The 25,603-nt window shown below is 35.3% G+C and overlaps 1 protein-coding gene across 1 annotated transcript in view; it reads right to left on the bottom strand.

The window, feature by feature from the left end:
* Window positions 1-25,603, bottom strand: part of LOC127857108 (uncharacterized) — a 51,912-nt gene that overhangs the window by 15,852 nt on the left and 10,457 nt on the right. The window contains exons 2-8 of the mRNA XM_052393463.1: window positions 21,474-21,783; window positions 20,223-20,362; window positions 16,501-16,643; window positions 14,148-14,267; window positions 12,789-12,875; window positions 9,979-10,128; window positions 3,622-4,031 (exon numbers count right to left, since the gene is read on the bottom strand). Of these exons, the coding sequence (XP_052249423.1) occupies window positions 3,622-4,031; window positions 9,979-10,128; window positions 12,789-12,875; window positions 14,148-14,267; window positions 16,501-16,643; window positions 20,223-20,362; window positions 21,474-21,783 (1,360 nt within the window). The remainder of the gene's footprint in view (window positions 1-3,621; window positions 4,032-9,978; window positions 10,129-12,788; window positions 12,876-14,147; window positions 14,268-16,500; window positions 16,644-20,222; window positions 20,363-21,473; window positions 21,784-25,603) is intronic.

Genomic DNA, 25,603 nt, shown 5'->3' with positions numbered 1-25,603 from the left:
ATTTTCGAACTCAACTCACATATCAAGAAAACAAATGTTCTGACCAAACTTCATGAACATTGGGCCAAAAATGTGACTTCTAGAGTGTTCACATGTTTTCACTATATACATATAGAGAAAAATGCTCCGCCTACTGGTGGCCATGTTTATCACCGATCTGGACCCAGGGGTGTGATTGAGGCAAAGTAAGAGGGTAGGAAAATTCTGTCGACTCATTTTGACTACGCAAATGGCGTGCATAACGCAATGACAAACCTTAAAACAGACATTCAAATAAACATCTTCTTGAACTTCATAACAATATTTTTTTATAAAAACCTGTTAAACTTCACATTTAACACACTGAGGATTAGTGCTGCAACAATACGCCAAAAACCGTATTGCAATATATTGTCAGTTCAAAAACCCGTATTGCAATATATCGCAATATATTGCTTACTTGTACCAAAATTATAACTTGCCAATTACCTGATAATCCCGTATATTCCAGTTTTAAAGCAAATTCTGGTATATATTTACTATAAATGTGCTCAAGAATAACAAGAAACACAAACATTCGCAAATTTTCTTAAGTATCAAATACATTTTGGCATTTGTTACTATTTAAAGATGTGATGAAATAACGTCCAAGCGGGGCGTTTTTTCCACTGAACACGCGTAATTCACCTGACGTGATGTTCCCGTTTTTATACAACACAAAATACACCCATACTTTCCATGCGACGTTCTACATGTCTGTATAATTTTCGCGCTTTTTATTGAGACAAAGGATAAAGCACTTTTTATTTGACGCTAGAATTTTTTATTGTCGCATTAGCATTAAAATTTGGAAGCGTAATTCCGAAGTTCAGAATACAAATTTAATAATGCTCAATTCAGAATCGAACAAAACATTTACAGCTGTGCGCAATTAATTCAAGGATAATCTGTTCAAAAGCATCGAACGAATGCTCCGATGTAACAACGCCACTCCGTATAATACACTTTCAGAATGCTATTTTACGGATTTTTTTTTTTACACTGCTTTGTTTTGTTTACCGTGTTATCATTATTTCGAATGGCTTTTCTGGACGAAATGTGAATGAATTTTTGTAAAATGTTCGTACCGGTATGATGAAAATCGTATCGCAATACAACATGCGAATTGCGTATTGCGATATATACCGATAAACCGGTATATTGTTGCAGCACTACTGAGGATGCAAAGTAAACAGTAGTCAGTATTTATTGTGATCAAAAGCAGCAGTTTTTCAATGTATTGAATTACAGTTAATGGACTAAATATAAACAAACACACTTGAGTGTTCTTCTTGTGTGAATGATGTATTAAACTGAGTTAAATTAATATATTTAATTTGTTTACCTTTCAATATCATGCATTTCACATCTTCAGTTAACTCAGTTCAATGCTATTTCAGTTAACTGAACAGCGTGACAAACATAATTAAACAGAATATGCATATGAATCTGATTATACACAGACCCTCTGTCGGAATGCCTGTTTGTCTATTTCCATGTTCAAACGATATTCTTATGAATTGTTTTACTTTGCGAGTAGACTAAACTCCAATTTGCAAACACTGGTTTCCGTGACACAAATTCACGGAACACATTTCTTAACAAAATATCTGTTGCTTGTGTCTAAAACGTAGTCTTTTTCGTAGACAAACACATTTCATTATTCCTAATAGATTAGGTGATGTCAGTCGTTTATTCGATTGCTTTTTGTCATTTCAATAATCTTAATTTTCGCTTCACAACAGCGCCATTTGCAAACGAATCAGCTAACAAATACCAAACACATTTTAAGAAAACGATTTTAATTGGAAGATTGGGAAACGATAGCCAATTATATCGATTGTTTTAAAAATGCTTAGTCAGAATCTACCAGTGTAAAATGCGTAACATGAAGATTGGGCATGAAATGTGACTTCTACAGTGTTTACAAGTTTTTTCTTTTTTTTGACCTAGTGACCTAGTTTTTGACCCGGCACGACCCAGTTTCGAACTCGACCGAGATTTCATTGGGACAAAGCTTCTGACCAAGTTTCATGAAGATCGGACAATTAATGTGGCCTCTTGAGTGTTTACAAACAAATGTGGACGGACGACGGACGGACGACGGACAAAGACCGGTCACAAAAGCTCACCTGAGCAATCAGGTGAGCTAAAAAGTATTTGTATAGGAGAGTTACAACAGTATGTCTGATTTTCCTCTGCATTATTATAAACTTTTGTATAATTCGCTTGAGCTCAAAGTGCCTGCAACAAGAGGCTCATGGGATCCTGCAAAAGTGCAAATATACAAGTGTATGTTCCTGATAGTTCAGTGCAGTTTGTGTACCAAAGCAAAATTGAAGTCCTGAAAATCATTTCTACAGTTTACATCAGGGTTCAATTTTAAGGCACGTCTGAACAACAATGACTATAAAAGACTGTTTGGGCTGATTTGATTTGTTGTAAACTATTAAAGCTACAATTGTTGGCAGCGCTGTTTCATTGTGGTCTATGGAGAGTTTCTTAAATAGGGAAATGTTTTGTCAATTTTTGCTTGAAATTTAACAGAAATTACAGAGAAAAAGCGCATAAGCAAACATTAAGTAATTCATCGTTAACTTAATAAGCTTTACTATCTCTTCCACCAGACGGTATTCTCTCCTCGGTAGAAAACAACCAAACCAGCCCTTTAGGTTTCCACAATTTTACATCAATTAAGACTGATATATGTCATTTTCAGGTGTAGAACTTTAATGTCACATCACAGCTAATGAATATGCCCAATGTCACTCTTTAGAAAGTTTAGTTTGTTTAATTCATACAACAAGACATCAGATAGTAACAAAAAGTGACATGGAAATGGCTGTTTAGGAGAAAATTGAAGGATATTAAGTGAGATCAGACAGACATTATGGACATAATGTTTAAAAGATATCAAGTATTTTACCTTTTTAATAAGCTTCAATATTTATTAATTGCATTTTTCTGTCATTGGAAAAGAGCACACATCTTATGGAAAAGAGCACACATCTTATGGAAAAGAGCACACATCTTATGGAAAAGAGCACACATCTTATGGAAAAGAGCACACATCTTATGGAAAAGAGCACACATCTTATGGAAAAGAGCACACATCTTATGGAAAAGAGCACACATGTTATGGAAAAGAGCACACATCTTATGGAAAAGAGCACACATCTTATGGAAAAGAGCACACATCTTATGGAAAAGAGCACACATCTTATGGAAAAGAGCACACATCTTATGGAAAAGAGCACACATCTTATGGAAAAGAGCACACATGTTACTGTTTGTTCTTGCTTACTTAGTAAGTAGTTAAGAATTACATTCCGAATGATAGTTATATGTTTCTAAGTTTACCTGATTTGTTTTCTTTATTATTTCATAAAATTTAAATCTCTTAAAATTATCTGGATATCTTTATTTTATATTTGGATGAAACTTTGTGTAAAAAGTTAGAGAAATAGTGTAAAAGGTCGATTAAGTAAACATTGAACCCTGTACACACACCCACATCAACTTAGAAACATCATTTCCTTTAACATATACCACAAAACATTTAAGTTTTCTGAAAAAAAGTTCTTCGGATCCATAAGAACTCACCAGGTCGCTCAGGCAATAGCCGTGTTGGAGAAGGTGTCAGTGACCTCTGTTCTGGGGTCCCAGGGGTCATCGGCATGTAGTCACTTCCACAGTCAGACCTTGACCCATAACGTTGACCTCTACTGCCAGGAGGGGTTAGGGACCCATGAAGTGCTGACCCAAAAGTCGTGGTATGAAAGTCACCCCCTATGGCATTCAAGTCACCTTGACCATGACCTTGAGCCACTTTTGCGGGTGGTGTTGCTGACCTTTGACCTTGACCAGGTGACATAGTCATGTAATCCACAGACAGTTGACCTTGACCTTTGGAAGGCGGAGTGGATGACCTTGAACTATGATCCATAGAGGCCTGGCCTGGACTCATAGGCAGGTAGGTAGAATGGTCATCACTATGGGTCATGTAATGGTCTCTGAAAGTGTGCAACCAATAGTTAAATTTAAACACCCATAAACCAGTGGTTTTCAAAGGAGAATTCGGAATCATGAAATCGTGTTACTTTGTAAACATTCATACAAATTTCTAATTGATAGTTAAAGCTGTAATTTTGTCTGTATATCTTAATAAATGGAAAACATCCAATGAGTATAAAGTCTGTTAAATAAACTTTATCTAATTAATTATTTTGTTCCAGTCTAAAGTGACTACTTATCCTCTAATATAACATCTTTAAACAAAAATGTAAACAGCAACTACATTATTTATTCATGATCACACCCACATATCTATCTGAAATACCACTTAGCATTTTAACAATACAGTAACAGCTGTGCAATGCTCCTTTGGTATCTTAAGGTCACATGCACTGTATCATGTAAACAACTTGGTTTGTAGTATTTCAAAATACTGGTATAATGATTTCATGTTAAAGTATTCATTAAAAGTTCATGAAACATTTAACAGACATGTGCAAAAAAGAAACAAGAGGGCCTGAAAGGCCCAAAGTCGCTCACCTTAGATAACAAGATATTATTGGGAGAAATCTTCGGACCAAGTTTCACGAAGATCGGAAAATAAATGTGGCCTCTAGAGTGTTAACAAGGTTTTACTAAAGCCATATAAGGAAAAATGCCCCGCCCCTGGCAGCCATGTTTTTCAACCAACTGGCATCATTTTTGAACTCATCCAAGATATTATCGGGATGAATCTTCTGACCAAGTTTCATGAAGATCGGACATTAAATGTGGCCTCTAGAGTGTTAACAAGATTTTACTATAGCCATATTAGGAAAAATGCCCCGCCCCTTGGAAGCCATTTTTTTCAAGCAAACATAATTATTTTCTAACTCATCCAAGATATCATTGAGAACAATCTTCTGACCAAATTTCATGAAGATTGGACAATAAATGTGGCCTCTAGAGTGTTAACAAGGTTTTACTAAAGCCATATATAGCCATATAAGGAAAAATGCCCCGCCCCTGGTGGCCATGTTTTTAAAGCAACAAAAACCATTTTCGAACTCATCCAAGATATCATTAGGACAAATCTTCAGACCAAGTTTCATGATGATCGGAAAATAAATGTGACCTCTAGAGTGCTAACAAGGTCATACATTTCAATATAATTTAAAATAAAAGTTGAAAAACATGTGTCGAAAAATGCGAAATAAGCCAGATATTTAATTCTGAAACCGAAAATGTCTGTAAAGTCGAATTTGCAAGAATGTATATCATGCATGTACGATGTCAATCTTAATTTAGTTTAATGGTTATTTTTACATTTCTGCAGCGATGTCTATTCATACGACACACAAACACTAACTCCAATCGTAATAAAAAGACGAATTCTTCAGTTATTGTAGGAAAATATGTACGAAATATCTTCGTCACCATCGACTCGGGGCGCTAATTTGTCTTTGCTGCATTTTATGAAATTCGTCTTCAATGTCTTGCCTATTTTGTGTTATTGTAACATGTATTTATCAATATATATCAATTTAACACATATAAAAATTGTATAGTCTTGCTTTAATCGTTTGACAAAAGAATGCCATATCGTACAGAATCATCAAACAATAAAAAATATATTCAAAAGTTAGCTATCTTCCAGAATGTAAAACTATCATTTATAATTAATTACACTTAATTTTCTTGTGCTTAAAAAAAATATTTTAAAAAGGGAGACAACTCTGTCAATTCAACATAATTTTTCAAAAGCCATTTTGCAGTTACTTCCCTTGACATGCTAAACTAGAGTGTTCACAAGCTGCTTTACTATATAAATATAAGGAAAATGCCCCCCCCCCAGCAGCCATGCTTTTTTACCGATCAAAACCATTTTCATACTCAACCATCATATCTAGAAAACACATGTTCTGACCAAATTTCATGAACATTGGACCAAAAATGTGACTTCTAGAGGGTTCACATGTTTTCACTATATATATATAGAGAGAGAGAGAGAGAGAGAAAACTGCCCCGCCCCCTAGCGGCCATGTTTTTTCACCGATCTGGACCATTTTCGAACTCGTTTAAGATATCAATAAAACCAGTGTTATGACCAAGTTTCATGATGATTGGGCAAAAATTGTGACTTCTAGAGTGTTCTTGACCCAGCATGACCCAGTTTCGAACTAAGTAGAGGTATCAATGGGACAAATGTTCTGAACAAGTTTCATGAAAATCAAGACAATAAAAGTGGCCTCTAGAGTGTTCACAAGGCAAAATATTGATGATGCACGACGCACGACTGACAAAAGGCGATCACAAAAGCTCACCATAAGCACGTTGTGCTCAGGTGAGCTAAAAAAGGATAAAATTATCTGATTATCATGTCAGTAGTTATAAGGAAATATCAGAATAAACAAAACATATTAAAAAATGATTGTCCAAAGCAATTGTTAAAAATGTTTGCACATTGCACAATCATAATGAAAATGAATAATAGAATCAGTTGGAAAAAAATGTGATTCAATTTGTTTAGCTCATAATGCACAAGTGACGCCCAGCAGGATGTTTTTATCAAAGTTTAGTCTTCCATATGATATGACCAGGGTCATGCAAAAATGGGTCTTAAGCAATGAGGCCAGCTTAACTGAAGACCAGCCTGTGCATCCCCGCACTTTGTTTATGGACCTGCCCTATCTGCTAATGAAACTATATGGGACTTAATCATTTTGAGCCATTACGCAGGCTGAGCAAGAGCTACGCTGGTCGCAGAATGGCATAAGATCCAGTTTTGCATGATTTGGTTTATATTTAGTGGGGACTATTAAAATGTCTCATTCAACATGACAGACATGTTTATATGAGTTGAATTGAACAAGTTCCACGTATCTGAAAAGGAAACATCCCTTAAACCTAGCAAATGTTAAAGATACATGAACATCAGTTGTAAAGGACTTTAATTAGATTAAAAAGTCAGGAAACCAAATGGTTTGCTCGCATTTCTGAAAGTCAGACAGATTTTTTTCGCCTTTGTTCCTAAGTATTTCAAATCACATTGTAAAACTGAAGAATAAAAAATCCATATTTTCAAAATCCAATAGTCTAAGGGTCAACCTGTTAGTTTATTGACAGGTTTGAAATATTTTATTGTTACGAATACTGTAGATTCATGTATTTCCTTAAAGGGACTGTCAACCACGAATGACGAAAAAAGAAAGGTTCTAAAATACCGTATTTTTTTACAATTATTACTTTATATTGATTAAAATATCACGACTGGTGTACGGTATTACATTACTTGACAAAAGTTCTTATTTTCAGTATATTCGTTAATAAAATTTTGTGATGTGAAATCGAAAGAACATCGCGAAAATAGGTGATATAACGATATACACACTATAAATAACGCAAAGAGATCAATCATTTTATATATAAAATAAATATATACAATTCACTACGCATGCATAATTCGAATTCCTGTGTTTACCACGTGACGATGATGATAAATCTACTGGCGTTATTTACAGTTGACTGGAAGTTACCTGGTAGACATACCAAGTAAAATGTATTACCAAATATACTGAAAATATGAAAACTTAATAACTTTTTTCAAGCAGTGTTTTTTTCGGCGTAAGCTGAATTAAGCCAGCTTTTCACCTCTCCTGACCTTTGTAAGTGTCCAATAAAATTCAAATAAAATTTCCCGCGGCTAGGTACGAATGAATACACTTCATTTATTCCATTGGCTGATTTGAGTATTCCACCAGAACATTGGAAACATATCCGCGTCTTTGTAACACTGTTTTACTGCATGAAACAATTTTATTTCTAATGAAAAGGCTTAATAGATAGAACAGTTTTACACTCAATTCTCGACATAAATACAGTTTGTGCGTACACCTTTTATTTTCAGAGAATTACCAGCGCAACGCGTTTATATTTAAAGGCTATGTTCTCATATTTAGTACTTACTTCCATATTCTTGTCAACATGTTAACATGTAAAAGTATAAAGAGCAGTGGAAGCGAGGCCTCACTTTAATGCATTGCATTTCAACCCGGGTCAATTCGCGGCCAGTGTATGAATGTCAGAGTTTATATACAGGTCATCTCCGGAGTTCGCGGCCAGTAAAATAATAGTTATATAATAAATACGCTATCCGTGAACTAGGTGACCTGGAATTTTCTTTAGACCAGAAATATGTAGATTCTTAATGTGTTTTCAACAAAACAATGATAAATATTATTTTTGATTAATTTAACAATAATTATTCCACCATATTGACCAATGTATTAAGCATGAGCGCGATGATTATCGATACTGTTAATAATCGAATCAAACCACTAAAACAGGTTTGTTCGAAGAACGCGCCTATAAATACGGATACTACTCGTGTGGCCGGTTGACTCGTATGTTTTAATTTCACTTCCATTCTTCTTTTGGTTTTCTTTTTTGTATCTATAGGTTTATGACCAGCAATATGTTAAAATGTAAAATAAGCCCCGAAAACTCCGCGTAACATCCCGTAGTGCGTGTGATGCAGCTAAGAACTGCACAGAAAAAAGACATTCGCTATCCTTGATCTCATTCATTGAACTATCAACGCCGTATATCTTTTTTAAAGATATTTCTTGTTTCACTTATAGGGGAATGGCGGCGGGCCCGTCCAAAGGGGAAAAAATGCTTCGTTTTTTTGTTCTTTGTTAGGAAAAGGGGAAAATTAAAAATTCACTCTTTTCTATGTAATGATATTTATTATATGAATACACGTTTGTATAAATATTATATTCACAGCAGAATGTCTCTGTCCTTTTTCTGAAATATATATCAATGATTTTTTCAACATTAGTTTCAGACAGTTCAGCCTTCATGCACAGTCTCAGTTTTCTTAGCCATTTTGAGTCGAATTGAGTTTTTTTTTAATTAAATGGCAAATTTGAGCATTTTTTATCAATAAAATGGACCAAATTGGAATGTTTTTATCAACAAATATTGACACAATATAGATACATCAGGCCTTTTCCTAGCCATTTTGGAAGAAAAATGCAATTCATGTGAAAAGTCCACTGATTTGGAAAAAACTAATCTAATTTAATATAACACTTTATAATAATTAAAAATCATATAAATTATAGTTATATACTTTGTTAGTTATTTATGAAATAAAATTGAGATATATTTGTCATTATTATGAAACAGTTCTTTCTAAAAAAAAATAAAAAAAAATATTTTTTTTTTTTTTTTTTTTTTTAATTCTGGAGGGGATTTTTTTACAAAATGGAGGAAAAATATATACACTTTTTTTAGGGGAATGGGGCCGAATATCGGCCCAGAAATTGCCATAAAAAACACTGTCAAGTAATGTAATATACCAGTTGTGATATTTTAACCAATATAAACTAATAATTGTAAAGAAATACAGTATTTTACAACTTTCCTTTTCTTCGTCGTCGCGGTTGACAGTCCCTTTAAAATGACATTTCGTGGTTTCATAAAATATCACATTTTCTATTGATCTTGCATTTTCAGGGATTTATTTTTATTATGTCTGATATAAGACTTTAGACTGGAATGTTTGTTGGACATTCATTTCCCTATTGAGAGGACCCATGAAAATTCCCGAATATTAGTGACAGACAAATATAAATCAAGCAAACACGAGATTGGCTTCGGCCTCCTTATGAGAACTAAGTTGTGCTTCCTAAGCTGCCCGAAGCCAATCTCGCATTTGCTTGTAAATGTTCGGATATTTTTTCAAAAAGAAATTCACATAATATTATGACCAAAAAAAATTAAAGCAAGCATTTTTGTCTCATTAATTCTATGTTACCATACCACATCTAGCGTTGACATTTCGGCAATAGCTATAAGGAACACTAATTTTGTATGAGTTAACTTCATTTTACAAAGTATTTCAAGAATTATAAGTTGATTTTTAGTATTTATGTAGCTTGAATTGCTGCTTTGACTTACAAGAATGGCCCGTCCACCACCATGGTAGGTGAGTTTGGGTCTACATTTGTATAGGAAGCAGCCTCATCCAAATCAGACTTATGACTCGCCGTAGATGTGCGGGAACCTGTGCTTCCAGAACGCAACCTCATCTCCTCATCATCTAGCTGGCTGCAAAATTAAATAAGACTCACTCTGAGAAAATGGGGCTTAACCCTTTCAGTGCTGGAACCGAATTTTGAAAGCATTTGCAAACAGTTTGGATCCAGATGAGACGCCACAAAACATGGCATTTCATCAGGATCCAAACTGTCTGCTATTCTGATAGTATTCTTTGAAAAAAATCGAAGAAAATGCTAATTTAAGAAAATCAGCAGACAACAATTTAGCAGACGATAAATTTCCCAGCATGCAAAGGGTTAATGCAAGTGCTTTAAGAGTCATCTCAGATTAGCTTCAGCAGTCTCCACAGGCCAATCAGGCCTACCCTTTCCGCCTAGACTGCATTTCTTTAAAGAAGAGACTTGGTTGAAACAAAAAATTACATGCAAGACGAAAATGTAGTCCCTGATTATACAGAGTCTGGGTCAACGTTTTTGCAGATGCATTAAATCATGCATTAAACCGCGCACAAATAAAATCACCAACAAATTGTTTATTATTTTAATTGCACAATAAATGCAGTATTCAATGAATATATATATTTTTAATAAATTCAAGTCATTCTGACAATTTATGTCTGATTTTGCCAAAAAAAAAATTCTGATTGTAATGAAACCGTTTACAAATCAGAAGTGGAAAGCTCCATTTGGCACAACATGTATGGTTATATTTCCTTTGTAATGCATTAAATAACATGTTTTTTTAAAGGGATTATAATTATTGGAGTCAATTATCATTACCAGAATGTTACAGTATCTTTTTATGAAATTAATTAGCAGTAAATACATAGCACCAGTGTGACAGCTTCCTGTAATGGCACATATGATTTGTTCCTTGTTACTAAGGTGTGAATTATGAACAGATGGAACAAAACACCCTATTTTAACCTCTTTATTGCAAATATTTTATTTAAAAGATTCTTATATTTTTTTCAAATAAGATAAAGATGTATTAACATTATTGTATAAAATAATATGTTGATCACAAATTATCAGATAATCATTTGCTAACATGGAATTGTTTACCTTCATTTTTTGAAGGTTCAACAAAGAAAAAGCAATTTTATGCATTTAATCTGATTTATAGAACACAATTACAATGACTAAAAAGGTAACAACCTATATCAAAGGTGAAACTATTGTATCTAGTTCTGATTGTGATATAAGACTCAACAGTTTTGCGTGTCACCATAAATTTGTTCATATTCATATGTTTTATATACTCACAAGAAAATCATATTAGATTACACACCAAAGCAGGTCATTTTCATAAAATGATGTCATGACATCATTTCCAAGTGAATGTTCCCTTATTATGGACTCAAATACCAGAGTGGTGCATAATCAATACCCTTAGCGATGCATTTTCAATATCAGAGCGGTGCATTATCAATACCAGATTGGTGCATTACTAATATCAGAGTGGTACATTATCAATGCCAGAGTGGTGCATTATCAATATCAGAGTAGTGCATTATCAATACCAGAGTGAAGCATTATCAATATCAGAGTGGTACATTATCAATATCAGAGTGGGGCATTATCAATATCAGAGTTGTGCATTAATAATATCAGAGTGGTACATTATCAATATCAGAGTAGTGCATTAATAATATCAGAGTGGTACATTATCAATATCAGAGTGGGGCATTATCAATATCAGAGTTGTGCATTAATAATATCAGAGTGGTACATTATCAATATCAGAGTAGTGCATTAATAATATCAGAGTGGTACATTGTCAATATCAGAGTGGGGCATTATCAATATCAGAGTTGTGCATTAATAATATCAGAGTGGTACATTATCAATATCAGAGTAGTGCATTATCAATACCAGAGTGAAGCATTATCAATATCAGAGTGGTACATTATCAATATCAGAGTGGGGCATTATCAATATCAGAGTTGTGCATTAATAATATCAGAGTGGTGCATAATCAATATCAGAGTGGTACATTATCAATATCAGAGTGGTGCATTATCAATATCAGAGTGGTACATTAATAATATCAGAGTGGTGCATTATCAATATCAGAGTGGGGAATTATCAATATCAGAGTGGTACATTATCAATATCAGAGTGGTGCATTATCAATATCAGAGTGGTACATTAATAATATCAGAGTGGTGCATTATCAATATCAGAGTGGGGAATTATCAATATCATTATCAATATCAGAGTGGTGCATTATCAATATCAGAGTGGTACATTAATAATATCAGAGTGGTGCATTATCAATAGCAGAGTGGTGCATAATCAATATCAGAGTGGTACATTATCAATACAAGACTGGTACATTATCAAGATCAGAGTGATGCATTACCAATATCAGAATGGGGCATTATCAATATCAGAGAGGTGCATTATCAATATCAGACTGGTGCATTATCAATATCAGACTGGTGCATTATCAATATCAGACTGGTGCATTATCAATATCAGGGTAGTTCTTTACCATTTTACAGTGGTGGTATCAGTTAACCTGTTTTCGAGGTTTTGGTGTCCACCTAGTGTTTTTGGGGTTTTATTGTCACAAAAAGAGCATTCTCAAAATATTTTTTCTCAAGACACCAAGTTCTTGTTCTACCCAAGAAACAGACTGGAGAATGTCTGAATAAGCCTAAGGCTATAATGCAACCAAGCTTAAATCAATAGGTTAAAACTCACCCTAAGAGCTTGTTGTGTGCAGCATTGCTAGAGAAGACAACAGTTGAGGGGGGGCGGTTGAGCTGAAGCCGGGATCTCCTGGGGCTCCTGTTTTAACATTTTCTTTACAGAAAATCAACTACATTTTTAATGAATACTTAAGAACCAAACAGCATGTAAAAATATGCAATATGAGTCATGCTCTGTGAAAAAGGGGTTAACCACAGGTGGGTAAAGTATTTTCCCAGATTAGCCTGTCTGATTAATGTGTTCGGACTGCACAGGCTTATCAGGGATCACACTTAACCCTTTCAGTGCTGGAACTGAATTTTGAAGGCCTTTGCAAACAGTTTGGATCCAGATGAGACGCCACTGAACGTGGCGTCTCATCTGGATCCAAACTGTTTGCTATTCTGATAGTATTTTTTGAAAAAAAATCGAAGAAAATGCTAATTTTAGAAATTCAGCAGAAGACATTTTAGCAGATGACAAATTTCCCAGCATGCAAAGGATTAAGACCCCATTTTCCCAGAGCAAAGCTCACATAATGACATACAATATGAATGAGAGACAACATCATACCCTAAATATGACATACAATATGAATGAAAGACAACATCATACCCTGAATATGACATACAATATGAATGAGAGACAACATCATATCCTGAATATGACATACAATATGAATGAGAGACAACATCATACCCTGAATATGACATACAATATGAATGAGAGACAACATCATACCCTGAATATGACATACAATATGAATGAGAGACAACATCATACCCTGAATATGACATACAATATGAATGAAAGACAACATCATACCCTGAATATGACATACAATATGAATGAGAGACAACATCATACCCTGAATATGACATACAATATGAATGAAAGACAACATCATACCCTGAATATGACATACAATATGAATGAGAGACAACATCATATCCTGAATATGACATACAATATGAATGAGAGACAACATCATACCCTGAATATGACATACAATATGAATGAGAGACAACATCATACCCTGAATATGACATACAATATGAATGAGAGACAACATCATACCCTGAATATGACATACAATATGAATGAGAGACAACATCATACCCTGAATATGACATACATTATGAATGAGAGACAACATCATACCCTGAATATGACATACAATATGAATGAGAGACAACATCATACCCTGAATATGACATACAATATGAATGAGAGACAACATCATACCCTGAATATGACATACAATATGAATGAGAGACAACATCATACCCTGAATATGACATACAATATGAATGAGAGACAACATCATACCCTGAATATGACATACAATATGAATGAGAGACAACATCATACCCTGAATTATAACTTTCACTTGTGGCTCGGCTTCGTATTTTATTTTGATCTGACGGCTGGGGACCAGCTGTGTTACTACGGCGACGAAATTCTGACTGGTTTCTTGCCGATGCCATCTCACTGGTCAAACACAATGAAATGCACAGTACAATCCTCTTTTAAGGGATTTGTTAACAATTTGGAAAATAAGCATTTAAAAAATGATTATAAAATGATTATCATTATATTTCAACAAGCAAAACAATAGTAATAAGAAAATGTTTAAAATATTGATTTGTAAAATAGATATTCAAAAGCCAAAATTGGAAAAAAAAATATAAAGGTTTGGAATCGCTTTTCATCTTTTCCCATAGTTTAATCTTATCAAATTTCTATACAGATAATTGTTCTTAAACTTTCTACACATTAAAATTTTCACATTTAAACTTGTTTTATTAATTTAAGAAACAAAATTTTTAATAAAACAAGGGCTGTTTGTAAAACATGCATGCCCCCCTATATGGGCTATAAGTTGTAGTAGCAGCCATTGTGTGAATACGTTTTATGTCACTGAATACGTTTTTTGTCACTGTGAATGGTGGTGGTGGTGGTGGTGGTGGTGGTGGTGGTGGTGGTGGTGGTGGTGGTGGTGGTGGTGGTGGTGGTGGTGGTGGTGGTGGTGGTGGTGGTGGTGGTGGTGGTGGTGGTGGTGGTAGAAGAAATAGTAGTAGTAGTAGCAGTAGTAGTAGTAGTAGTAGTAGTAGTAGTAGTAGTAGTAGTAGTAGTAGTAGTAGTAGTAGTAGTAGTAGTAGTAGTAGTAGTAGAAGTAGTAGTAGTAGTAGACCTAGTAGTAGTAGTAGTAGTAGTAGTAGTAGTAGTAGTAGTAGTAGTAGTAGTAGTAGTAGTAGTAGTAGTAGTAGTAGTAGTAGTAGTAGTAGTAGTAGTAGAGTAGAAGTAGAATTAGTAGTAGTTGAAGTAGTAGTAGTAGAAGTAGTAGTAGTAGTAGTAGTAGTAGTAGAAGAAGTAGTAGTAGTAGTAGTAGTAGTAGTAGTAGTAGTAGTAGTAGTAGTAGTAGTAGTAGTAGTAGTAGTAGTAGTAATAGAGTAGTAGTAGTAGTAGGTGGTGGTGGTGGTGGTAGCAAAAGAAATAGTAGCAGTAGTAGTAGTAGTAGTAGTAGTAGTAGTAGTAGTTGTTGTAGTTGTAGTAGAAGTAGTAGTAGTAGTAGTAGTAGTAGTAGTAGTAGTAGTAGTAGTAGTAGTAGTAGTAGTAGTAGTAGTAGTAGTAGTAGTAGTAGTAGTAGTAGTTGTAGTAGTAGTAGAGCAGTAGTAGAAGTAGTAGTAGTAGTAGTAGTAGTAGTAGAAGTAGTAGTAGTAGTAGTAGTAGTAGTAGTAGTAGTAGTAGTAGTAGTAGAAGTAGTAGTAGTAGTAGTAGTAGTAGTAGTAGTAGTAGTAGTAGTAGTAGTAGTAGTAGTAGTAGTAGTAGTAGTAGTAGCAGCAGCAGCAGCAGCAGCAGCAGTAGCAGCAGTAGTAGTAGTAGTAGTAGTAGTAGTAGTAGTAGTAGTAGTAGTAGAAGTAGTAGTAGTAGTAGTAGTAGTAGTATGCATTACAAAAATGCAGTTAGCCTCACATTTGGTAAAATTTAAATATATTACAAGGGAGGTAAATCTGTAACAATAAATATAAACTTATTGCATTTGTTTCCCCTGTAGTGTATTACCTCCCCTGTCCTGCTTATATTTATATTAATCAACAAAATTAAACATTAACACAATATTTAATATACAAAATATACAAAAAATCTCATATTCTGATAATATTTTTACTGATCCAGTGTATTTTACTAAAAGGATGATTTTTCATTGGACTGATAATTAAAGATTTAGGTTTACAGACCAGTTGCTTCAGTAATATTGTTCAGAGTGTGCCCTGTTGGCCGCGTATGCATTCTAAAATTATCATTCAAAAAACCATTTTACTATTTCGAGTCACCGTGACCTTGACCTTTGACCTAGTGACCTCAAAATCAATAGGGGTCATCTGCTAGTCATGATCAATGTACCTATGAAGTTTCATGATCCTAGGCACAAGCGTTCTTGAGTTATCGTCTGACAACCACCTGGTGGACGGACAGACCGACCGACAGACCGACAGACCGACATGAGCAAAGCAATATACCCCCTCTTCTTCGAAGGGGGGCATAAATATATGTTATCTGAATCATAACCATAATTTATCATATAACACATGCTATATTGAAAATGTGCAAGAGGGATAATATGACTGCCAGTGCTTCACTGCTTCAGTGCTCTTTTAAATCCTAGATGGAGCCGTGTAAACTCATACTTTTACAGGCACTGACTGACTGACAGTACTACCTGAGTATTTTGTCGTGCATGGTTTTAGCGGTCAGTGTGTCGTCCACCTGCATCCACACTGCCCCGCTGCCGGTCACTGCACTCCGGCCAACCTCCATGAAGAAGAAGTTATCTGAGTGACCGCAACCTCGGATACTGACAAACTGTGGATAACAAGAAGTTATCTGAGTGACCGCAACCTCAGATACTGACAAACTGTGGATAACAAACATCTGAGCCATGCTCTGGGATAACAGGTCTTAACCCTTTGCATGCTGGGAAATTTGTCATCTGCTAAAATTCTTCGATTTTTTTTCAAAGAATACTATCAGAATAGCAAACAGTTTGGATCCTGATGAGATGCCACGTTCTGTGGCGTCTCATCTGGATCCAAACTGTTTGCAAAGGCCTTCGAAATTCGGTTCCAGCACTGAAAGAGTTAATTTGTGTGCATAATGTTGTCCCAGTCCGCACAGGCTAATCAGGGACAACACATTCCACTTTTATGATATTTTTCGTTTTAAGATACTGTAAACGTTTAGAAATTCGTCGGTATGAAATTTCGTGGTTTAATAAAAAACAATTAATTTGTTGACGCATAATTTCGTGGATTTCAAACTTTCGGCGAAGACTAACCGTCATAATAATTAAACTTTTATGAAACCAACCAGAGAAATAACAAAGCATATTCTGCTAATCTGTGTTGACTGAAAAACTTGAGGTTAATGTGCACTGAAGCATGAACGTGTTTCCAATAATTGTCGATAAGAGCGATCAAGCGGCGCACTTGTGGGTCCCCCGCTCTCTAATTGCCATCAATGTTGTTTTGACAATATTTGCAATAGACTGATCCCGGAAAAGCACGAGTTTAGAAAAACCCACTAATCACCCCGGTACAAACAAAGCTGGTCCATTATATCAACCAATGATAGCTTCCTTTAAATAATAACGGTTTATACTGTGTGTGATTTTCAAAGGATTATTAATGGGTCATGTTTATTTGTACCAGCAGATTATTGGGTTTTTCCAGAAAGTTGCTTTTTCTGGGATACATATATTCTAAGCGCAATCGTTCCCCTACTAGTAACAATTGAATAAAAAGGTCCCCAAAATACACGTGTGAAAACTGTTATGTCTCTTTTAACTTTAATTGGCACTAATTGACGTATGTGATAAATCTGCAAACTGTTAATTTGACGACGTCACGTAAAAGTGAACAATCGTTGATGTACAGTTTAAATACCGTGCTTGACTTAAAAAGTATTATTACCCAAACACTTTCAATCAAGAAAACAACATATTGTATAAACTAGCATATCTCAATCAAACAATGTCTCTTTCAAAATGGTTTTAAACGGGAACAGTTCAGACACGTTCTCCTACTAACTATTACAAAAAACAAATATCTCGGATAACCGACAACAAAAGAAAATGTCAGAAATGGCATTCGGAAATGACCGATTTCGGATTAAAAATGTATAAATAATCGTTGGTACTTGAATTTGTGGTTCAGCGGACCAAGGAAATCCACGAAAATTCGTACCACACGAAATTTAATGGTTTTACACTTACAGTAGTCTCTTGTTAGCAAAAATTCAGTTAAGGCAGAAAGTGTCATCCCTGATAAGCCTGTGCAGACTGCACAGGCTAAATATGGGACAACACTTTATGCACATGCTTTTAGCCCCATTTTCCCACAGCATGCCTAAAATGCTTTATATTTGTTATTTTGAACTCAGTGAGGACTGTTGTTTCCTGAAATTTACCTCAGGTTCAGATATAAATTAACAAAATCCTTGAGGTTATGTATTGTCAATCAATCCAAAATAACAGCAACTGCAAATATTTTGTCAGTATGCTTTTATTAATGTGACAAAAGTGCAAATAACAGTTCTCTACTCATGAATCAGTATTTTTGGGGGAATGGGACAGGGGCCTTGATTGAGAAAAATCACTTAATTTTGACAAAGGTGAAAAATAGAGTTTTCTTGTTTCTAAAAACTATGTGTTTATACCAAAGGGGGGGGGGCAATTTGATACAAGATGGAAATATCTTTAACAAATGTTTCTGATATTTGTTTTTTATTGTTAAGGAAAACCTATTTTTACACTGTCAAATCACATGATACATGTACAAACTGGAATATCAGTATTTTCTGCCTTTTGTTTAAATAACTTTAGCAAACATTCCTGATTCACTTTAGCCAGTCATTGATGTGTACTAAATTTTTTAAATGATTTAATCATTGTTAAATATCTCAGGTGTCCTACATTTTGGATTCAGCTTAGTTGTGTTAAATAGCATAAAAAACATGATAAGTCATGTTTAAGAAAAGCAGGTTTTATAATCATTCAAAGAAAAACAGTGACTTAAAACCACACACGCTCAATTATCTATAAGATAACTCTTTAGTAAACACACTAAATTACTTTTTAGAAAGCTGTTATTTACAAAGATTGTCTACACTAAACATTATTTTTAACCTCATTTGCCCTGCTTCACCATTTTTCATTTTGGCTATTTTACAGAATTTTACGACAAAAAATTATCAGCCAAACAAAAGTGTCCTTGTGCTTATGGATCAATGTGGGTTTTATAAAGAAAAAGTTTTTTATAGCCAAATGAAATTTTCTTCAGCCAAAATGGGTAAATTTGTGGCCATTTTCCAATATGGCATATGCAAAAGTAAACTCAAGTCATCAAGTAATCTTGATTTACAAATTAAATATGATCAAAGGGCCATAACTTTACACATTATAATAGATAAAGGGGTTTAATTTCCTAACGGAGGAACCGTTTTTCACTAATCAAAAATTACATTTTTTTTTTTAAATGTTGCCAAACTGTAAAAGGGTTTCCATTGACAAAGGAATTTTCCATGTAGACAGCATTAAAAAAAATAATAAAAGGGTTGTAATTTGAGACTGTGCATTAGGGAAGATCTAGAATGTAACAGCAGAATGTTGCTAACTTTTGCTTCCCCCTCTTGCCCCTCTAGGTGGGTCAAAACAAAAATGTGAAAAAAATATGTGACAAATTTGTGTTAGTATCAAAATAATCAAATGGACAACGATAGGAGTATGGTAAAAAAGGTGAACTATAAGTTTCAATCAAGACAATTCAATGGGTTTAACGCTAGAAATGTCATCTGACTGGTGCTTCTTTCCACCCTGCCAATATTTAGAAGCACTTTGTACCTTTTGTTATCATGAACGTAGATCCTTCACTTTAAAAAGGCATATAACCCTCTTACTAGGCCTATCATACTGTAAACTTCAGAAATGAAGAAAAAAAAACAGTCAGAAAATGCTTGAGATGCTGTAACAAAGAGTTTTCCTAAGCTTCTCCTATTGAGTCAATAAGTTTGGAATTATAAAACACTGTAAAAGTTCAAGTGCACTGCTTTTCTCTACAGTTTGATTGGTCTGACCTCCAAGTGTAAAGCTTACCTCCAAGTGTATAGCATAGTAATTTTTCAATGTTTGAAGGACTTTCCAACATAAGAAGCAAAGTGAGAATGGCTTTTGTAACAAGCATAAAACCAGAACAGCCTGCGAGTAACTCACTGTCTGTTCAGGTTTTATGCTGTTTGCTGCTCATCAAAATCCAAGGGATGGAAATGAAGCCTTTAAAACCTGAATTTAGTAACAAAGGTCTTTAATTAAATTAAACTTTCTATGGGACTACAAATGCGTCAAAATACATATCTAAGTGGGAAGGGTTAAAGGGCTTTGCAACATACCTGAAATACATAAGATGGGTGAAATTTTTCATATTCCACCAGACTCACTTCCTTGTTTGCAAGGCACAACCGATAGGGGCCCTCTATCTGTGTACAAGATGTCTTTGACTTCTTCTTTATAACTCCTTGCCAAACATAATCTACAAAAACAACATAATGAAAGAGAAATAACATGCAACCAGAGGTATTCAGGTAGTTTTTATTACATTGAAAGTCAATGAGACATTATGATACATGTATGTAAAAGTATTTTTCACTATGTTGGAATTTGGAAATATGACCTATAATAGAACCCAATACATTTAGAATTTTAGTGTAAATACACTGTACATCTATTTTGGGAAAAAAAATAAATGATAAAATCAGGTGCATTATTCATATTTATAAATACAAAGTTAAAAAATCTGCCAAAAAAGACCTTGATTTATCCTTTAAAATTTCATAATTTTTACAATAAGGCTATGTCAAGCAATATAGTCCCCTACCGGCTCCACCATTGTCAGAAATTTCACCATTTTCAGAGTGGGTTTTTTTGGTTGCCATAGCAACCACAATTTTTGACGTAGGAAATAAAGAAATGACGTGCATAATGTCCATATTGCGTTTTACATTTGTATCTATGTTGCAAGTTTCATGAGAACATATTAAGAACTTTTAAAGTTATCGCAGGATCCAGAAAACCACCATTTTCAGCAGTATTTATAGTCTATTTGTTGCCATAGCAACCAGAATTTTAGATGTAGGAACAAAATGAAATGACGTGCATAATGTCCATATTGCCATCTATCCATATTTCAAGTTTCATGAAAAAATATTTAGAACTTTTAAAGTTATCGCAGGATCCAGAAAAGTGTGACTGACAGACAGCCAGACAGAGCGCAAACCAGAAGTCCCCTCTGGTGAAACTGGTGGGGGACAATAAATATATTCTTAAATCTTAATATTAATCTTATAATGGACAAACAAATAGATGTTCATAACTGTGTACAAAAAGAATGATGATAAGCATTAATCCATTTATGCCTAGCGTCTAGAAAAAAGGACAAACAGCGTCGACCCAAATGAGACGCCGCATGATGTGGCGTCTCATCAGGGTCTACTCTGTTTGCTTAAAGGAATTTCTGTAAGAAATATTCTAAATATAGAAATACATTTTTGTAAATATACATGACATCCCTAATTTTGGAAATAAATTGATCAAATTAAGAAGGTGGGAGAGTCCACTAGGCATAAATGGGTTAAATCTGTTACCGTAATGTGGCCTAGGAGCCTCGCCGTCCTCAAGGTACTCATTCTGGTACTCCAGCAACCTGTCAACCCACGATTCTTGTTCTAATTCAGAGTCAGCAATGACTGTGAAGCACTCACTACCGAGGTATATGGACAAGGCATGCTTATGCTTGCAGTCTATCTTCTTGTTGATGTTAAAGCATGTGCGCAAGTGAATGGAGCGTTTTGGAGCCTGATTTGCTCGGAACTTCTTCTCATTGTCGTGGTAATCAAGCCGTGACGGTCCACTACTGCTTGTAGCTCGTAATGCAAAGTACTTTTTCTTCATGGTCTAAAATTCATAATGCAAAAGATTAACATTAATACAAATCGTAGTTCACACTTTTACACAGACATTTCAATTGATGGCAAGCCGGTGGTATAACTTCCAGTATCAGGGCTCAACATTAACAGTTGTACTATTGCCCCTGGCAAGTCAAAGTTGGGTCCGGGCAAGTTATTTTATAATCTAGTTGTCAACCCAGGCATGTGCAAAAAGAACAAAGAGCATTAAATTTAGACTTTAAATAGACTTAAATTGCTATAATCATTTAGTCAAATGTGCAAAAATAAACAAGAGGGCCAAGATGGCCCTAGTTCGCTCACCTGAGAGGAGTGGGTTCATTCAATCTTTACCACATGTATAACTTGACAAAGATATTGTCCAGACAAACATCCTGGTCAAGTTTCATCATTATTGAACCAAAACTCTGGCATATGGAGTGTTATTGTTTTTTCAAGATTTGACCTAATGTTACCTATATTTTAAGTTGACCCCCTTTCCAAACATCAAACTTAATTGCTTACAAAAATAACAAGGGCTGTGTGAATACGTTTATTGTCACTGTGACCTTGACCTTTGACCTAATGACCTGAAAATCAATAGGGGTCATCTGCCAGTCATGATCAATGCAACTATATAGTTTGATGATCCTAGGCCTATGAGTATTCTTGAGACATCATCCGGAAACAATTTTACTGTGTTGAGTCACCGTGACCTTGACCTTTGACCTAGTGTTTTGAAAATCAATAGGGGTCATCTGCGAGTCATGATCAATGTACCTATGAAGTTTCATGATCCTAGGCGAAAGCTTTTTTGAGTTATTATCTGGAAACCATTTAACTGTGTCCGAGTCACCGTGACCTTAACCTTTGACCTAGTGACCTGAAAGTCAATAGGGGTCATCTGCGAGACATGATCAATGTACCTATGAAGTTTCATGATCCTAGGTGTAAGCGTTTTTGAGTTATCATCCGGAAGCCATTTTTCTAAGTTGATTCACCGTGACCTTGATCTTTGACCTAGCAGGGCCCTCAATCTGTCAAATCCACGGCCGAAATTCTGCCGCATTCCCCCCCTGAAAAGTATACTTTTTTCCCCCTTTTTTTTCTATAGATAGATGTCTCATGATTATTATATCTCAAATATATTTGAATTTAATCTTGTCAAACATACTAAATTATGAAATAAGCAATGAATATAGTGCAAACATGTACAAATGTAATAATTAGATAGTAAGTAAAAAATCCCCCAAAAAGGGAAACACCGCGAAAATTCCCCCTGCTATGGGTAGCGACCCGCTTCCCCTAAAATGGAATGAGGGCCCTGGACCTAGTGACCTGAAAATCAATAGGGGTCATCTGCCAGTCATGATCAATATACCTATCAAGTTTTGTGATCCTAGGCGTAAGCGTTCTTGAGTTATTATCCACAAACCATTTTACTCTTTTGGGTCACCGTGACCTTGACCTTTGACCTAGTGACTTGAAAATCAATAGGGGTCATCTGCGAGTCATGATCAATGTACCTATGAAGTTTCATGATCCTAGGCGTAAGCGTTCTTGAGTTATCATCTGGAAACCATTTTACTATTTCGGGTCACCGTGACCTTGACCTTCGACCAACATGTAGTGGCCTGAAAATCAATAGGGGTCATCTGCGAGTCATGATCAATGTACATGTACCTATGAAGTTTTGTGATCCTAGGCGTAAGCATTCTTGAGTTATTATCCGCAAACCATTTTACTGTTTTGGGTCACCGTGACCTTGACCTTGACCTAGTGACTTGAAAATCAATAGGGGTCATCTGCAAGTCATGATCAATGTACCTATGAAGTTTCATGATCCTAGGCCTAGCCGTTCTTGAGTTATCATCCGGAAACCATCTGGTGGATGGACTTCTAGAGTGTTCACATGTTTTCACTATGTATATATATATATAGAGAGAGAGAGAGAGAAAAATTCCCCGCACACTAGCGGCCATGTTTTTTCACCGATCCGGACCATTTTCGATTTTCGTCCGAGATATCAATAAAACCAATGTTTTGACCAACTTTTATGATGATTGGGCATAAATTGTGACTTAAGAGTGTTTACAAGATTTCTCTATAGCCAAATAGGGAAAACTTCCACTATATACATATAGAGAAAAATGCCACGCCCACTGGCGGCCATGTTTTTTCACCGATCTGGAACATTTTCGAACTTGTCTGAGAAATCAATTAAACCAATGTGTTGACTAACTTTCATAATGATTGGTCAAAAATTGTGACTTCTAGAGTTTACAAAGTTTCTCTAAAGCAAAATAAGGAAAACTGCCGCGCCCCCTGGCGGCCATGTTTTTCAACGGACCGGAACCACTTTTGAACTCGACCAAGATATCATTAAGACAAACATTTTGACAAAGTCACATGAAGATTGGGCACGCAATGTGACTTCTACAGTGTTTACAAGGTTTTTTATCTTTTTTTGAGCTAGTGACCTAGTTTTTGACCCGGCACGACCCAATTTCAAACTAGGCCGAGATTTCATTGGGACAAAGCTTCTGACCAATTTCATGAAGATGGGACAAAAAATGTGGACTCTAGAGTGTTTACGAGCAAATGTTAGCAGACGAACGGACGAACGACAGACAAAGACCGGTCAAAAAAGCTCACCTGAGCAATCAGGTGAGCTAAAAAAGGTTTTGTGGTGTATCATTTTGATCTTTAATAAAAAATATGAGGTTTACAGTTAATGTGATATTTCATGTTTGGGCAAGTGGCTTTACGTTCAGGGCAAGTAGACTTTCTAAGTACTTGTAAGGCAGGGCAAGTTTGTTTTTCGGTACATGTTGAGCCCTGCAGTATGGACATAACAGTATAGCCATTAGAGGTCTAGAAGAACAACTTACAACAGAGTGTTTTTTTTCCCCATTTGACATGGGGCCCAGGGTTTTTTTTTTGCCCGATTTTAAAGCCAAAATACGGCTATGTACCCAATCCAATAAGTATACTGTTTTCCAAAATGTGGCAAATCAATCCCAATTTCATGAAAATGCCAATAAAATTCCTAATTCCAAAGCCATGGCCTATCTTCCCAAAAAGTGGAGAAAAAAAACTAGGGGCCAGGTCCATTTAAGGGTGCAGGCTCACGTGACTTTTTGGGGTTCCACCTTTTAACTTTTACGGATTTAAACAATGGTACATGTAAGTGGTGCATAACAAATAACTTTTTATCGCCTGCCATAGGCGGAGAGATATTGATTTGGCCTCGTCCATCCTTCCGTCCATCCGGCACTTTTGTGTCCGAAGCCATATCTTGGAAGTGCTTTGGCGGATTTCATTGAAACTTGGTATGAGTATATATATGGATAAGAGGATAATGCACGCCAAATGGCATTGTACACCAGCTGTTAATAACAGAGTTATGGCCCTTTGTATCTTGAAAAAATGCTTTTTGTGTCTGGAGCCATATCTTGGAAGTGCTTTGGTGGATTTCATTGAAACTTGGTATGAGTATATATATTGATAAGAGGATGATGCACACCAAATGGCATTGTGCGCCATTGGATAATAGCGGAGTTATGGCCCTTTGTATCTTGAAAAAATGTTTATTTGTGTGGCCGGAGCCATATCTTGGAAGTGCTTTGACAGATTTCATTGAAACTTGGTACATGTATGCGTATATAAATGGATAAGAGGATGATGTTGGCATTGTCCATCTGTCCAGAAATATTTGTGTCCAGAAGTATTTTGGCGTGGGATATCAATTCTATGAATTTGCTTGTTAAAACAAGTTTTTTTAAGAATTTCAACTAGTGCAAACTAGACAGATTTTTATGCTGCTTATG

This window comes from Dreissena polymorpha, chromosome 14, assembly GCF_020536995.1.
Source record: "Dreissena polymorpha isolate Duluth1 chromosome 14, UMN_Dpol_1.0, whole genome shotgun sequence".
NCBI lineage: Eukaryota > Metazoa > Mollusca > Bivalvia > Myida > Dreissenidae > Dreissena > Dreissena polymorpha.
This window is presented reverse-complemented; position numbering and strand designations above follow the sequence as displayed.